The 17,795-nt window shown below is 42.3% G+C and overlaps 1 protein-coding gene across 2 annotated transcripts; it reads left to right on the forward strand.

Annotated features, from left to right (window-relative positions):
- Nucleotides 1-9,305: 9,305 nt before the first annotated feature.
- LOC135577189 (uncharacterized) lies at nucleotides 9,306-14,066 on the forward strand. 2 transcript variants are annotated; one of them, XM_065045037.1, is made up of 2 exons: nucleotides 9,306-11,654; nucleotides 12,120-14,066. In XM_065045037.1, exon 2 carries the CDS (start codon nucleotides 12,930-12,932, stop codon nucleotides 14,043-14,045), a length of 1,116 nt encoding a protein of 371 aa, XP_064901109.1. In that variant the 5' UTR covers nucleotides 9,306-11,654; nucleotides 12,120-12,929; the 3' UTR covers nucleotides 14,046-14,066. The 2 variants fall into 2 exon arrangements, with proteins under 2 accessions (XP_064901109.1, XP_064901108.1); XM_065045036.1 differs by lacking the exon at nucleotides 9,306-11,654 and having other exon boundaries at nucleotides 11,794-12,364; nucleotides 12,565-14,066.
- The last annotated feature ends 3,729 nt before the right edge of the window (nucleotides 14,067-17,795 follow it).

The raw sequence follows: 17,795 nt of genomic DNA on the forward strand, positions 1-17,795 counted from the left end.
TCGACTTGTTTTGCTGAGTTCCTATCTCATTCCAACATCCTCACTTGGACAGAAGAAGAGACGAAATTACAGAATCACAGAATCACAGAATGTTAGGGATTGGAAGGGACCTCGAAAGATCATCTAGTCCAATCCCCCCACCAGAGCAGGAACACCTAGATCAGGTTACACAGGAAGGTGTCCAGGTGGGTTTTGAATGTCTCCAGAGAAGGAGATTGATCAAGGAACTGAAGCAAAGTTTAATAACTGCACCAGTTCTAGCTCTGCCAGTGTTAGCATTCAAGACACATAACCACATAACCAATGTTAGTTAAAAGTACTTGATAAGGTCCGTCCCAATGTTCTTTTAAAGGATCTTCTCTCCAAGTCTTTATATACACCGTGTCTCCAGGTTCTATATCATGTACCGGATTCTCAAGTGCTAGCGGGCGATTCCACACTAATACGGATCTGAGTCGATTCAATGTCCTGCCGAGAGACAATACGTAATTGTACACATCCTGATTACCTTTTACATGTACACTTGGATTCGGATCAGGTGCTTCGTATGGTTTGCCATAAAGAATTTCGTATGGGCTTATGGACATTCCACTCCTAGGTTTAATCCTAATTCGCAATAACGCTATTGGTAAGGCCTGGGGCCATTAAATTTTGCTTCTTGGCAAATTTTGCTAAGTTGTCGTTTTAACGTCTGATTCATTTTCTCCGCCTGGCCACTAGACTGGGGTCTCCACGGGGTGTGTAATTCCCATTTAATTCCCAAACATCTACTGACTTCCTTTACCACTTGAGCAACAAAATGCGGTCCCCTATCAGATGATATTCCCAATGGTACTCCAAATCTAGGAATTATTTCCTTCAGTAACCATTTTACAGTTTCTTGTGCCTGGTTGGTGCGACAAGGGAAGGCTTCTGGCCATCCTGAGAAGGTGCATACCCCAACTAGCAGATATCTAAATCCTCGAGTTTTGGGGAGTTCCACATAATCTATTTGCCAACAATCCCCTGATTGTACACCTGTCCTAATTTTTCCATATCTACTTTCCTTTTAACTAAAGGATTATTTCTCAAGCAAATTTCACACTTAGCTGTGATGGATTTTGCCATTGTTAACATCTGGACCGAGATAATTTGTTTTCTTAGATAAGTTACCAATGCTTCTGCACCCCAATGACACTTCTGGTGCTCCGCCTGAAGTATCCCTCTCATAATTGTGATCGGGACCACAATTTGTCCGTTGGTGGTTACATACCATCCAGAATTATCCTTGACGGCTTTTACTAGTCTTGCCAATTTCTCATCTTCTGTAGAATATTCAGGTGCTTCTGAAGGTGTAGGTAATAAATCAATTGCTCTTACCTTTTGGGAGACAAGACCCACCATCATCCAGACTCGTCGTGCCACTGATCGGGCTGTTTGATCAGCAAGTCGGTTTCCTTCAATAATTGTTGATGTCCCACTCTGATGAGCTTTACAGTGCATGATGGCAACCAGTGATGGCTTTTGAATGGCATTAATCAAGTTCAATATTTCTTTTTGGTACTTGATGTTTGTTCCTTGGGAGGAGAGTAGTCCACGCTCTTTCCAAAGAGCTCCATGTACATGAACAACCCCGAATGCATATTTTGAGTCAGTCCAAATATTGACCCTTTTGTCCTCACTGAGCTCTAATGCCCTAGTTAGGGCTATCAACTCAGCTTTCTGTGCTGATGTGTTTGGTGGTAGGGATTTAGCTTCAATTACTGTTTTGGCAGTAGTAATCGCGTATCCTGCATACCGCACTCCTCTTTCCACAAAACTACTGCCGTCAGTAAAAAGCTCCCAATCCGTCTTCTCCAATGGGGTATCTTTCAGGTCAGGTCGACTTGCGTGGGTATATTCAATGACCTCCACACAATCATGTTCCAGATTTTCTTCTTCAGTCTCTGCGCTTAAAAACACAGCTGGATTCATTAGGTTAGTTGTTTTTAGGATAATATCATCCTGCTCTGTTAAAATTGCCTGATATTTCATCATTCTACTTGGGGAAAGCCAATGGCCCCCCTTTTGTTCCAATACAGTAGTCACCATATGGGATACAAACACTTCAATCTTTTTCCCCATAGTCAGTTTCCGGACTTCCTGAATTAATATCACGGTAGCAGCCACCACCCGCAAGCACGCTGGCCATCCAGCACTTACCGGGTCAAGTTGTTTAGAGAAATAACCTACGGGCCTTTTCCAAGATCCCAGCCGTTGGGTTAATACCCCTAGAGCAAGTCTCTGTCATTCATGTACAAACAACTGAAAGTCTTTACTCAGATCAGGTAGGCCCAAAGCAGGCGCTTGCATTAAGGCCTGTTTCAATTTTTGAAAAGCTTCTTCTTGTGGTCTTTCCCACACCAAGGTCTTATTCTTCTGTGCCTTGTATAAAGGTTTGGCAATAAGTCCATAGTCCATGATCCAGAGCCTGCACCATCCTGCCATTCCTAGAAAAGATCTTAATTCATGTAAGTTACACGGTTCTGAGATCGCACAGATAGCATGTACACGGTTTATACCCAGTCTTCGCTGTCCTTGAGAAAGCTCGCATCCTAGATAGATCACAGTTGTGGATGCAATCTGAGCTTTATTTTTTTGACACTTTATATCTATTCATTCCTAATTGATTCAATATTTCAATTGTTACCTGAATGCAAAGTTCTTGGGTCTCAGCAGCAATCAGAATATCATCCACATATTGCAGCAACAAATACCATTGTCGAGGAATTCTGATATAGCCTCTTGTAGTCCATTCCTCAATCTCTTTGGCTAGTTGATTTCCGAAGAAGGCATCTTTTAAATCAAGTACTGTAAACCATTTATATTTCTCTTTCACAGATGTTAACAAGGTATACGGATTTGCAACTACTGGATGTATGTCCTTAGTGATCTGGTTTATTGCTCATAAGTCTTGGACTAGTCGATAGCTACCATCAGGTTTCTTTACTGGAAAAATTGGAGTATTGTATTCTGATTCACATTCTTCTAGAATTCTATATTTCAAAAATTTCTCAATTAAAGATACTATTCCTAATCTGGCTTCCAATTTCAATGGGTACTGTCTTAATCGTACCGGTTCAGCACCTTCCTTCAGCGCTACTTTCACAGGTTTAGCTGCCTTTGACTTCCCAGGTATGTCAGTTTCCCATACCGTGGGAATCACTGCATCTTCTATTGCCTGTGGTATTTTTACAATTGGATTTTCCTTTAATAGTAAAATTTGTCCTACCTTTGACTCCGGAACTTTCATTACCAAATTTCCATCCTCAAACGTTATTGTGGCATCTAATTTGGTCAGCAAATCTCGTCCTAAAAGAGAAACTGGACAATCTGGAACATATAAGAACTCATGGGTTAGCTCCTTTTCTCCAAAACACAAATCTAAAGGTTGCAGGAATGGCCGTACTTCCTTCTTCCCCGTGGCACCAACAATTGTTGTAGCTCTGTAAGGAATTCCTGTAAGGAATTCAGTAGAGACTATAAATAGCCCCTGTGTCTACTAAAAATTTTACATCCCTGTTTTGGCAGCTTCTTTTAATCTTTCTAAAAAGGCCGAGGGAGACTCATTGTTTTCCTGCATCACATCATACAATTTTGACCAATTCATTTGCTTCGGCATAGTAGTTTAAACGCCAATCAATAACCAATCCTGATACCTCCGGAGACGGCTTAACCCGCCTCCTGTATTGTCTGTATCTCCGGTATTATCGGGGATCTTCTTTTGGAAAGTTCTTGTCAACGTTGGCCTCTACTTTCCCATTCCGAATATCTTCTCTCACCTTATCCCTCGCAACCTGTATAACCACATATTTTTCTGTAGAGTCCATTAATGTATCTAAAATGACTTGTAAATCATCCCAATCAGGATTCTGCGTCTTAATTATCATCTTAATCACTTTTGCAACCTTATCTGGGTTTTCCCGATAAGGACCAGCCGACTGCTTCCAGATCACTAAATCCCCCGGAGAAAACGGGACTTTTACATAGACTGGTTCCCCCCCCCAACACCTACTGCCTACCGCAGGGGTGCTATTACGTTTGATGATCCCCCGCGGGCGGCGAGCTTGGAGGAGAGGAGTTGCAGCTTCAGCCTTAGCAGCCGCCGCTCCCCCCCCCTTTCCCACCGCTTTAGCAGACAGTCAGCATACTAAGCATCAATCCCTGACATTAATTTTAGATCCAAATCTAAATCAGTCTATCCACAAAACAACACTAACTGCAATCAGCTAACTCAATTTACTTTCATGTGTACAGATGCATCTGAAGGGGGAGCAAGGTGGCACTTTAGTAACGGAAACGGTTCTTATTTTGTAATTATTTCCCCAAACAAATCCTTTTGGTACCAAATACAAACATACAAACTAAAATACTGAGCTCAGACATGCAAACCGAATACCGAGTTCAAATATGCAAACAGATCACAATCACACTTCTTTTATGCATAAACTGTCCAAACCTAGCCTCCTTCTAATGTTTCAGAAAGCAATTTGACGGCGATACGTTTGAATTGGACATATCAACAGAGAAGGATACAGATAACTAACACAGAAAGATAACACAGTAACTTTACCAGAACAACAGTAAACAGGATCAAATCACCGGTTTCAACAGTAAATACAGATTAAATCACCAGAACTACAGACCAGGTGCTGAGTAGCACAAATAACCAGACCAGGTGCGCACAAATAACCAGACCAGGTGCCGAGCCTGCGGCACAAATAACCAGACCAGATGCCGAACCTGCAGAGGTTTCCCTCTGTCTGACGGACGGCTGCCTAGGCAATACCACGGGAGCTCCCTGCCCAACCGAGCGTGGCTTTCGCCGCGTCTGACCGGCAGGCTACCAGATGCCTGACCAGCAGGCTACCAGACCAGAACCAGACCAAGTGGGTACCCAACAATCCAGATAAAGCACCTTCTTACCAGTCAGAGGTCCGTCGTGAGCAGCAGAGGGTCGGTCGCGTCCGATGCGCTCCCCAAGAATACCTCGGTGCTAGATGGAGCAGGATCAAGACGCGATCCGCCTCAGCAATGCTCACGAAGTCCCATCTGGGTCGCCAAAAATGTTAGCATTCAAGACACATAACCACAGGTGCAGTTATATGCGGTGCTTTATTTCAGCGCTGGGAAACCAGGGGTTCGCACCCAAAGCTGGCTTCAGCCACTGATTCAGTCTACACCATATTTATACAATTTGATCACATAGATATGCATTACAATTCCTGACAACCATTAGCATATCCCACACCTATTCTAACACAAATTATCTATCTAAGCAATGCTAAGTAACATTCGCATGTTTATCAGTTATTTCTAAGTTACCTGTTTTTTCCTGTTTTAAAGAATATATCATAAATCTATATCAATCTTAAGAATAGGGTATGGTTTAAGTTACCTGTTCTAAAGAATATGTCATAAATCTATGTCAATTTCAAGAATAGGGTATAATTATATAAAATCATGCTTGAATGCACATTCTGAACCTGGATACAGTATCAAAGCTAAGAATCTTGGATACGGTCTACAGAATCAAAACACAGCCCACAAAATTCAATTCAACTATAACACCAGCTTTAGATAAGCCTTTTCATTTGTTTGCCACAGTAGATAAAGGGGCAGCCTTAGGGATACTGACTCAGGAGTGGAGGGTGTGGGAAGCGACAACCAGTGGCATACTTATCTAAGCTCTTAGACCCAGTGTCGCAAGGTTAGCCAGAGTGTGTGCAAGCTGTAGCAGCAACTGCTCTTCTGGTGGAAGAAAACAGGAAATTAACCCTTGGAGAAACTTTAGTCGTGAGCAGCCCCCCATCAAGTAAAAACAATCCTGACCCAAAAGGCTGGAGGTGGCTAACTGACTCAAGAATCTTGAAGTATGAAGCTATATTAATTGAAAAAGATTATTTGATCTTAACAACAGAATCATATCTAAACCCTGCTGCTTTCCTATGGAGACGTGACAATGAAGATCAATATTTAGACTTAATAGAATACCAAACTAAAGTAAGACTTGATTTGAGAGACATACTCCTACACACAGGGCTGCACCTCTTCAAGGGTAATTCAGGGAAAAACACACAATGGGTATGCCATCATTGAAGGTGTGAGTGGTGAAATAAGGGAAATGGGAAGGTTACTGTCACGGAGGCACCCCGTAGGTTAATTTAAGGGACAACAAGGTCCAAAAACAACTTTTATTAGACCGTCGAGAAACAGGGTTTTAGCACTCCAAAAGTGACTTAAATACAGGTTCAGATATCAGTTGAGGAAAATTATTTGAGGGGCAGCAACTGATACAACCAACAGGCGGTCCACAGTGTGCATGCATGTGGCTTCACTGAAAACAATGCCGGAGCCGTCCCCGAGTCCCGGAGGAGTACACACTTGCCTAAACACGGTGCGGGATTATTTTTAAAGAGATACACGTACTCGTAGTGAGTACGGAAAGTGTGCACTCGCGATTCCGCGAGAGTAAATTTATAATACGCTCGCAATCCTACGAGAGTTAATTTACTTATACGTGCAAGTGTGCACGGAATCCTACACATGCTTATGTGCAAGTGTGCACGGAAGGAAAATACACTCGCGATTGTGCGAGGAAATAAAGTACTCGTACAAATGTGCATGGAAAGTTACCTGTGCATATGTGCACGGGAGGATAATACACCCGCGATTCTGCGAGGGTTAATTTTACATGCGCTCATATGGAGCGCGGAAAGTTATACGTGCATATGTGCACGAAAAGAATAAATATACTCGCAATCCTGCGAGAAGTTTTATTTACACCCGTGGCAGCGAGGCAAGCAGAGTCCCCATCCCGGGGAGGGGGGGTCTCGGCGGCAGCATCTTGCTCGTGCTCCGAGAGACCCGCGGCAATGGGCGGAGTCTCAACGAGAGTCCCGTTTTTATACTGGCTGATCAGATCTGACTGTAGGCATTATAGGAGCTTCTCTGCACCCCCACACTGTCTGTGGGTGCCCCTGAAGCCTCCAAACATACCCCACACTGGGCGCGGCTCAGTGTGCCTTGGCACTCCCTTCTCCTAATGGCCCTGGCCAGGGTGCTCTGGGGCCAAACAAAAGAAGCTGTTAGCCTCAAGTAGCAGAGAAAGAGGGAGATATGCCGACTTCTTCCATAGTGAAGGAGGGAGGGGGAGAGGGGGGGGTTGCATTCTGCCACAGTTACCTAATAACTTGTCAGCTCAAACATGTGAGCTATATGCTCTCAATCAGGCACTGCAAATGTTAGAAGGAAAAGAAGGTACCATTTATACTGATTCTAGGTATGCATTTGGAGTAGTGGGAAAATTTGGGAAGAATGGGGTCTAATTAATAGTAAAGGGAAAGAATTGGTTCATGAAGAACTAGTCAGACAAGTGTTACGTAATCTGATGTCACCAATAGTACACGTTAATGGACATCAGAGGGCAATCTCCTTTTGTGCCATGGGAAATCGGTTAGCAGATGAAATGGCTCGAGAAGCAGCCTTAAAAACTGAAGTAATAACTATAAATTATCTCACACCTGAAGTCCTGGCCCCACAAGAAATTCCAATTTTCAGTGAAAAAGAAAAAGAAGTCCTCTAAGAATTAGGATCCAGGGAACAGAATAGGAAATGGGTACTCCCAGATGGTAGAGAAATGTTAAATAAACAAACTATGAGGGAGGTGTTAGCAATTTTACATCGGGGAGTCATTGGGGAACACAAGCAATGTGTGACATAGTGCTACGAAAATATGGGTGTACTGGAATTTATACTATAGCCAAGCAAATTTGTGAAAGATGTGTGGTTTGTAAAAAAGTAAATAAAAAGGCATTTAGAAAGCAGCCTGCAGGAGGGCGGAGTCCAAGTTTATGGCCCTTTCAAAATATTCAGGTTAATTTCACAGAATTACCTGCAATTGGTCAAATTAAATACTTACTAGTGTTGGTAGATCACCTTATCGGGTGGGTAGAAGCTTTCCCTCTGAGCACTGCCACAGCGGCAGTGGTAGCAATAGTGTTTCTAGAACAAATTATTCCTAGATATGGAATAGTGGAAAATATAGACTCGGATCAAGTGGGACATTTTACCTCCAGGGTACTGCAAAGACTAATGGACAGTTTGGAGATATCTTGGGATTTTCGTACCCCCTGGCATCCCCCTTGATCTGGAAAAGTAGAAAGGATGAACCAGACCTTAAAGAAGCAATTGTCAAAATTAGTATTAGAAACCAGATTATCCTGGACTAAATGTCTACCTATAGCCTTGCTGAGGATCAGAACTGCTCCTCGCAAGGATATAGGGGTTTCGCCTTATGAAATGCTCTTTGGGCTACCATACCTAGGCAGGAACAACAGACCCTCACAATTTGAAACTAAGGATATGTTTCTCAAAAACTATATACTCGAGTTGTCCTCTTCTTTATCTTCTCTCAGGCACCAAGGGCTTCTCGCACAAACTCCGCCATTAGAGTTTGTAGCCCACAAGTTTCAGCCTGGAAACTGGGTCCTCGTCAAATCCTGGAAGGAAACTAAGTTCCAGCCAGACTGGGAAGGACCATTTCAAGTCCTACTGACCACCAAGACAGCAGTACGAACAGCTGAGAAATGGTGGACTTGTTATAGTTGAATTGAATTTTGTGGGCTGTGTTTTGATTCTGTAGACCGTATCCAAGATTCTTAGCTTTGATACTGTATCCAGGTTCAGAATGTGCATTCAAGCATGATTTTATATAACCATACCCTATTCCTGAAATTGACATAGATTTATGATATATTCTTTAAAACAGGTAACTTAGAAATAACTGATAAACATGCGAATGTTACTTAGCATTGCTTAGATAGATAATTTGTGTTAGAATAGGTGTGGAATATGCTAATGGTTGTCAAGAATTGTAATGCATATGTATGTGATCAAATTGTATAAATATAGTGTAAACTGAATCAGTGGCTGAAGCCAGCTTTGGGTGCGAACCCCTGGTTTCCCAGCGCTGAAATAAAGCACCGCATATAACTGCACCTGTGGTTATGTGTCTTGAATGCTAACATTTTTGGCGACCCAGATGGGACCTCGCGAGCATTGCTGAGGCGGATCGCGTCTTGATCCTGCTCCAGCTAGCACCGAGGTATTCTTGGGGAGCGCATCGGACGCGACCGACCCTCTGCTGCTCACGACGGACCTCTGACTGGTAAGAAGGTGCTTTATCTGGATTGTTGGGTACCCACTTGGTCTGGTTCTGGTCTGGTAGCCTGCTGGTCAGGCATCTGGCAGCCTGCCGGTCAGACGCGGCGAAAGCCACGCTCTGTTGGGCAGGGAGCTCCCGTGGTATTGCCTAGGCAGCCGTCCGTCAGACAGAGGGAAACCTCTGCAGGTTCGGCATCTGGTCTGGTTATTTGTGCCGCAGGCTCGGCATCTGGTCTGGTTATTTGTGCCGCAGGCTCGGCACCTGGTCTGGTTATTTGTGCGCACCTGGTCTGGTTATTTGTGCTACTCAGCACCTGGTCTGTAGTTCTGGTGATTTAATCTGTATTTACTGTTGAAACCGGTGATTTGATCCTGTTTACTGTTGTTCTGGTAAAGTTACTGTGTTATCTTTCTGTGTTAGTTATCTGTATCCTTCTCTGTTGATATGTCCAATTCAAACGTATCGCCGTCAAATTGCTTTCTGAAACATTAGAAGAAGGCTGGGTTTGGACAGTTTATGCATAAAAGAAGTGTGATTGTGATCTGTTTGCATATTTGAACTCGGTATTCGGTTTGCATGTCTGAGCTCAGTATTTTAGTTTGTATGTTTGTATTTGGTACCAAAAGGATTTGTTTGGGGAAATAATTACAAAATAAGAACCGTTTCCGTTACTAAAGTGCCACCTTGCTCCCCCTTCAGATGCATCTTTACACATGAAAGTAAATTGAGTTAGCTGTATTGCAGTTAGTGTTGTTTTGTGGATAGACTGATTTGGATTTGGATCTAAAATTAATGTCAGGGATTGATGTTTAGTATGCTGTTTATTGACATCTGTAAGAAGTTACAAAAGGCAGGAGCTGAGGGATGTAACTATTGTTCAGCTAATTGGAATTACATATAAAGTTTATAATCACAGGAATTAAATGAAGAGAGAAAAAGGGCAAAAGGAGCCCAAACCTGTGCCCGGCAGCTTCTCCTTGATAAGCTGCAGAGAAAAAAAAAAAAAAAAAAAAAAAAAAAATGTGAAAAGCTGACTGTCTGCTAAAGCGGTGGGAAAGGGGGGGGGAGCGGCGGCTGCTAAGGCTGAAGCTGCAGCTCCTCTCCTCCGGGCTCGCCGCCCGCGGGGGATCATCAAACGTAATAGCACCCCTGCGGCAGGTAGTAGGTGTTGGGGGGGGGAACCAGTCTATGTAAAAGTCCCGTTTTCGCCGGGGGATTTAGTGATCTGGAAGCAAAAGTGACTAAGGTTGCAAAAGTGATTAAGATGATAATTAAGACGCAGAATCCTGATTGGGATGATTTACAAGTCATTTTAGATACATTAATGGACTCTACAGAAAATATGTGGTTATACAGGTTGCGAGGGCTAAGGTGAGAGAAGATATTTGGAATGGGAAAGTAGAGGCTAACGTTGATGAGAACTTTCCAAAAGAAGATCCCCGATAATACAGGAGATACAGACAATACAGGAGGCGGGTTAAGCCGTCTCCGGAAGTATCAGCATTGGTTATTGATTGGTGTTCAAACTGCTATGCCGAAGCAAATGAATTGGTCGAAATTGTATAATGTAAGGCAGGAAAAGAATGAGTCTCCCTCAGCCTTTTTAGAAAGATTAAACGAAGCTGCCAAAAGATATACGGATTTAGACGTAGAAACGGAACAAGCAAAAATTCAGTTGGCTCTAATTTTCTTAGGGCAATCTCAAGATGATATTTGAAAGAAGCTGCAGAAATTAGAGGGTGCACAATTAAGGGATTTGGACGTAATGTTGGAAACAGCTTGGAAAGTTTATAATAATAGAGAAAAAGAACAATCGAGACGCCACCAGCAAAATTTGTTGGCTTTGATCCAGGGACAAGGCAGGGGAATAGGGGTCCGGGGTAGGGGAGCTGGAAATAGTCGAGGAGGTGGTCAGGGACGTGGTTCCTGGAGTGCCCAAGGAACTCCCCTGAGACCCCTCATGAGGCTTGGCATAAATCAATGTGCTTATTGTAAGCAAGAAGGACACTGGAACAATGAATGCCCGGCTAGGAGCCCCGTGGGTCAGATGTCCGATGCGACGGGAAATGCGGTACAGACTATGGTGTTAGGGGAATACAGTAACAACAGCTGACTATATGAAGGCACGGAAGTGAAAACCCAGAATAAGGAGCCCTTAGTGACAATACAAGTGGGAGACCGGGATGTAAGATTTTTAGTAGATACGGGGGCTACTTACTCTGTATTAAATTCCTTACAGGGGGCGGTAGGTCACAGAGCTACAACAATTGTTGGTGCCACAGGGAAGGAGGAAGTACGGCCATTCCTGCAACCTTTGGATTTGTGTTTTGGAGAAAAGGAGCTAACCCACGAGTTCTTATATGTTCCAGATTGTCCAGTTTCTCTTTTAGGACGAGATTTGCTGACCAAATTAGATGCCACAATAACATTTGAGGATGGAAATTTGGTAATGAAAGTTCCGGAGTCAAAGGTAGGACAAATTTTACTATTAAAGGAAAATCCAATTGTGAAAATACCACAGGCAATAGAGGATGCAGTGATTCCCACGGTATGGGAAACTGACATACCTGGGAAGTCAAAGGCAGCTAAACCTGTGAAAGTAGAGCTGAAGGAAGGTGCTGAACTGGTACGATTAAGACAGTACCCATTGAAATTGGAAGCCAGATTAGGAATAGTATCTTTAATTGAGAAATTTTTGAAATATGGAATTCTAGAAGAATGTGAATCAGAATACAATACTCCAATTTTTCCAGTAAAGAAACCTGATGGTAGCTATCGACTAGTCCAAGACTTATGAGCAATAAACCAGATCACTAAGGACATACATCCAGTAGCTGCAAATCCGTATACCTTGTTAACATCTGTGAAAGAGAAATATAAATGGTTTACAGTACTTGATTTAAAAGATGCCTTCTTCTGCATACCCCTTGACCAGGAAAGCAAAAGCTATTCGCTTTTGAATGGGAGAACCCACACAACGGGAGAAAAGCCCAATTAACCTGGACACGCCTTCCACAAGGATTTAAGAATAGTCCAACTATCTTCGGAAATCAACTAGCCAAAGAACCTGAGGAGTGGGCTACGAGAGGCTATATCGGAATTCCTCGACAATGGTATTTGTTGCTGCAATATGTGGATGATATTCTGATTGCTGCTGAGACCCAAGAACTTTGCATTCAGGTAAAAATTGAAATATTGAATCAATTAGGAATGAATAGATATAAAGTGTCAAAAAAATAAAGCTCAGATTGCATCCACAACTGTGACCTATCTAGGATGCGAGCTTTCTCAAGGACAGCGAAGACTAGGTATAAACCGTGTACATGCTATCTGTGCGATCTCAGAACCGCGTAACTTACATGAATTAAGATCTTTTCTAGGAATGGCAGGATGGTGCAGGCTCTGGATCATGGACTATGGACTTATTGCCAAACCTTTATACGAGGCACAGAAGAATAAGACCTTGGTGTGGGAAAGACCACAACAAGAAGCTTTTCAAAAATTGAAACAGGCCTTAATGCAAGCGCCTGCTTTGGGCCTACCTGACCTGAGTAAAGACTTTCAGTTGTTTGTACATGAATGACAGAGACTTGCTCTAGGGGTATTAACCCAACGGCTGGGATCTTGGAAAAGGCCCGTAGGTTATTTCTCTAAACAACTTGACCCGGTAAGTGCTGGATGGCCGGCGTGATTGCGGGCGGTGGCTGCTACCGTGACATTAATTCAGGAAGTCCGGAAACTGACTATGGGGAAAAGGATCGAAGTGTTTGTATCCCATATGGTGACTACTGTATTGGAACAAAAGGGGGGCCATTGGCTTTCCCCAAGTAGGATGATGAAATATCAGGCAATTTTAACAGAGCAGGATGATGTTATCCTAAAAACAACTAACCTAATGAATCCAGCTGTGTTTTTAAGCGCAGAGACTGAAGAAGAAAATCTGGAACATGATTGTGTGGAGGTCATTGAATATACCCACGCAAGTCGACCTGACCTGAAAGATACCCCATTGGAGAAGACGGATTGGGAGCTTTTTACTGACGGCAGTAGTTTTGTGGAAAGCGGAGTGCGGTATGCAGGATACGCGATTACTACTGCCAAAACAGTAATTGAAGCTAAATCCCTACCACCAAACACATCAGCACAGAAAGCTGAGTTGATAGCCCTAACTAGGGCATTAGAGCTCAGTGAGGACAAAAGGGTCAATATTTGGACTGACTCAAAATATGCATTCGGGGTTGTTCATGTACATGGAGCTCTTTGGAAAGAGCGTGGACTACTCTCCTCCCAAGGAACAAACATCAAGTACCAAAAAGAATTATTGAACTTGATTAATGCCGTTCAAAAGCCATCACTAGTTGCCATCATGCACTGTAAAGCTCATCAGAGTGGGACATCAACAATTATTGAAGGAAACCGACTTGCTGATCAAACAGCCCGATCAGTGGCACGACGAGTCTGGATGATGGTGGGTCTTGTCTCCCAAAAGGTAAGAGCAATTGATTTATTACCTACACCTTCAGAGGCACCTGAATATTCTACAGAAGATGAGAAATTGGCAAGACTAGTAAAAGCCGTCAAGGATAATTCTGGATGGTATGTAACCACCAACGGACAAATTGTGGTCCCGATCACAATTATGAGAGGGATACTTCAGGCGGAGCACCAGAAGTGTCATTGGGGTGCAGAAGCATTGGTAACTTATCTAAGAAAACAAATTATCTCGGTCCAGATGTTAACAATGGCAAAATCTATCACAGCTAAGTGTGAAATTTGCTTGAGAAATAATCCTTTAGTTAAAAGGAAAGTAGATATGGAAAAATTAGGACAGGTGTACAACCAGGGGATTGTTGGCAAATAGATTATGTGGAACTCCCCAAAACTCGAGGATTTAGATATCTGCTAGTTGGGGTATGCACCTTCTCAGGATGGCCAGAAGCCTTCCCTTGTCGCACCAACCAGGCACAAGAAACTGTAAAATGGTTACTGAAGGAAATAATTCCTAGATTTGGAGTACCATTGGGAAAATCATCTGATAGGGGACCGCATTTTGTTGCTCAAGTTGTAAAGGAAGTCAGTAGATGTTTGGGAACTAAATGGGAATTACATACCCCATGGAGACCCCAGTCTAGTGGCCAGGTGGAGAAAATGAATCAGGCGTTAAAACGACAACTTAGCAAAATTTGCCAGGAAGCAAAAATTCAGTGGCCCCAGGCCTTACCAATAGCGTTATTGCGAATTAGGATTAAACCTAGGAGTGGAATGTCCATAAGCCCATACGAAATTCTTTATGGCAAACCATACGAAGCACCTGATCCGAATCCAAGTGTACATGTAAAAGGTAATCAGGATGTGTACAATTACGTATTGTCTCTCGGCAGGACATTGAATCGACTCAGATCCGTATTAGTGTGGAATCGCCCGCTAGCACTTGAGAATCCGGTACATGATATAGAACCTGGAGACACGGTGTATATAAAGACTTGGAGAGAAGATCCTTTAAAAGAACGTTGGGACGGACCTTATCAAGTACTTTTAACTACATTTACCGCAATCAAGGTTGCTGAAATAGACTCCTGGATACATTACGCCCAAGTGAAGAAAGTCCCAAAACTGTGGCAATCACGATTAGTGGGTCCAACCACACTTAAAATCACAACGCAGGATGTCTAACTTTTGTTACCGTTTTGTTTTTATAGTAGTTTATGTACCCAGACTGTATGCCACACTGATTTGCAAAGTCACTGGAGAACAATTATGTAAAACACGAAGGGCTATAGGAGATAGTGACGATACTCAAATGCCACAAGTAGTACAGAGTGTACAGAATCAGGCAGAGAATCTGATGATAGGACTAATTCGAGATTTTGCACAAACCCAAAATGTCAGTAGCATCACTGCTTGTCTTCCCATCCCGAAATCAGCTGAAGATCCGGTACAGTGGGGAATAATATCTACGACCTTACCAGAAGTAAATAAGACTGGTAAGATAGTGTGTGAGTCCCATACTAAAATAGAGCAAGTACCAATTGAACAACGGACAAAAGAGCTTGTTAAGAATGCCATGATAAAAAGAGGTGACTGCTTAAAGTTGCCAGGAGCAGAATTTGTAAAGATATGATGATTTCATAATATTGGGTATTGCACGTATGAAAAGTGGACCACCAAAACAGTATATGAAAAGGTTGAGCGAGCCTATTGGGAATGTAAAGATCAGGATAATCAGAACATAACTGAATCATGGGATAACATGTGGACGTTGAGTATAGTACAGCAATATCAATATAGCGAAGCATTTCCATGGTGTATACGATGGACCAATGTAACAAGAGGAGTAACAGTACCGTGGTGGAATTGCTCTCAAGTAATGACCTGCCAGACAGATGTGAAAGAAATACCTCTGTCCATCATTAAAGTTGCAGTAATCGCAGGTTGCATTTGTCAGAAACAATTGGATCCAAAGGAAGCAATCAAAATAGGCATTGATGGAGATAAGATAGATTGTAGAGGAACTATAGGTAGTGTGGGACATTTGGTTTGGGCCTTAAGTGATGGAACCTGGACAACACATTTACCGATAGCAGGACCAGTAAGGGAGGTTACTTTGGGGTTACCAACCCTATGTCCCATTTGGAAAAGGTCACCCTTGAAGAATAGGCAAGAACTCCTACAAGTTAGGTACAAACGAGAGATAGATGAAGATGATGTGTGGCATGAACCATTGGGTAGTGTTAAATTCGGCTGGGCATTAGAATCTTTCTTTGCACCAATCGCAGCCTATAGAAACAGAGAAATGATTGACAGATTAATTGGACAGATGGATCGATTGGCAAGGGTAACCAAAAAGGGTTTTCGAGAATTCAATATACAATTGCAAGCTACGACCAAAATGACTTTGCAGAACAGAATGGCACTTGACATAATGTTGCTAAAAGAAAATGGGGTTTGTGGATATTTAAAAGATAGGGTTGATCATTGCTGCATTCATATCCTAAACGTAACCTCTGAAGTGGAAAAAGATATTTCCCAATTAACCCAAACAGAAAAAGAACTGCAAGCGGAAAAACAAGATGTAGAGCAGAGCTGGGTTGGGGCCTTGCTAGGCAAATTGAACCTGAACCTGGGAGGATGGGTACATTAGTTATTGGAGAGTTTATTTTTGCTTGCCATTATAGTTGCTCTTTTCTTTTTGCTTTATGCTTGTATTAAGCATCAAATAAGTCAATCAAAGGCAAGGAACGACCGCATCTTTACTGTCCTTAGCAGATCCACTTTTGACAACCCTCCAGCTTATAAGGAAAATATAATGTAGTGAAAATGCATTGTCTAGGAATAGAAAAGCATTTTCAAAGGGGGGAAATGTTATAGTTGAATTGAATTTTGTGGGCTGTGTTTTGATTCTGTAGACCGTATCCAAGATTCTTAGCTTTGATACTGTATCCAGGTTCAGAATGTGCATTCAAGCATGATTTTATATAACCATACCCTATTCCTGAAATTGACATAGATTTATGATATATTCTTTAAAACAGGTAACTTAGAAATAACTGATAAACATGCGAATGTTACTTAGCATTGCTTAGATAGATAATTTGTGTTAGAATAGGTGTGGAATATGCTAATGGTTGTCAAGAATTGTAATGCATATGTATGTGATCAAATTGTATAAATATGGTGTAAACTGAATCAGTGGCTGAAGCCAGCTTTGGGTGCGAACCCCTGGTTTCCCAGCGCTGAAATAAAGCACCGCATATAACTGCACCTGTGGTTATGTGTCTTGAATGCTAACAGACTCATAATAAATGGATCAAAGGACCAGTTGAACCTCCAAAGGACAACAGCGAGTGGCAAGTACTGGCCACTGATGAATGCCTTCGACTAAAGATACAGAAACAAAAATGAAGTGGAACATTTGGGGATTATTAATCCTATATTATGTAGAATTTACAAATGGGTTACTCTCTATTAACATTACATAACATCACATTCTGTGATTCTGTGATTACTGAAACGGAAGGTTTCAAGTAGATGCTTGTCAGATCCTTAATTGTGGGGATGTACAAAGCCAAGGAAAATTGAGCTATGAAAACAAATACATGTGTCCAGGAGAACCGAGCTGCTCTAAGGATGATTTAAGTAGGTGTATAGTTTTTTGTTGCTGTCTCTCCTTGCCCCTCCTGTTAGCATTCAGGACACATAACCACGGGCGTAGTTATATGTGGTGCTTTATTTCAGCGCTGGGGAAACCAGGGGCTCGCACCCAAAGCTGGCTCCGACCACTGATTCAAACTTCACCATTTTATACAATTTGGTTACATACATATTCATTAAAGTTACAACGTGTATATTGCATATTCATTAGGTTACACAATTATTTCACAATATCAGTTGCAACACCTTGGAACTACTCTAAGCGTGCGCAGTGTCCTCTGGTGGTCGTTCAGGGGGTCTTCAGGATGAAGTAAGTAGTCTTCATCACTAGTGTACTTTTCATCTTTTGTCACTGCAAATGCGCACTTCGTATAAAATTATACAAATTCTTGGATGATAGCAAATGTACCTTCTCAGCACTTTCAAGATAAGATAAGAGCTTACTGAGAACTAACAGAAC

Source organism: Columba livia, chromosome W, assembly GCF_036013475.1.
Source record: "Columba livia isolate bColLiv1 breed racing homer chromosome W, bColLiv1.pat.W.v2, whole genome shotgun sequence".
In the NCBI taxonomy this organism is placed as follows: domain Eukaryota; kingdom Metazoa; phylum Chordata; class Aves; order Columbiformes; family Columbidae; genus Columba; species Columba livia.

Excerpts from the sequence above, each read along its gene's own strand:
- LOC135577189 (XM_065045037.1), top strand. The coding sequence starts at position 12,930 with ATGGGGAAAAGGATCGAAGTGTTTGTATCCCATATGGTGACTACTGTA.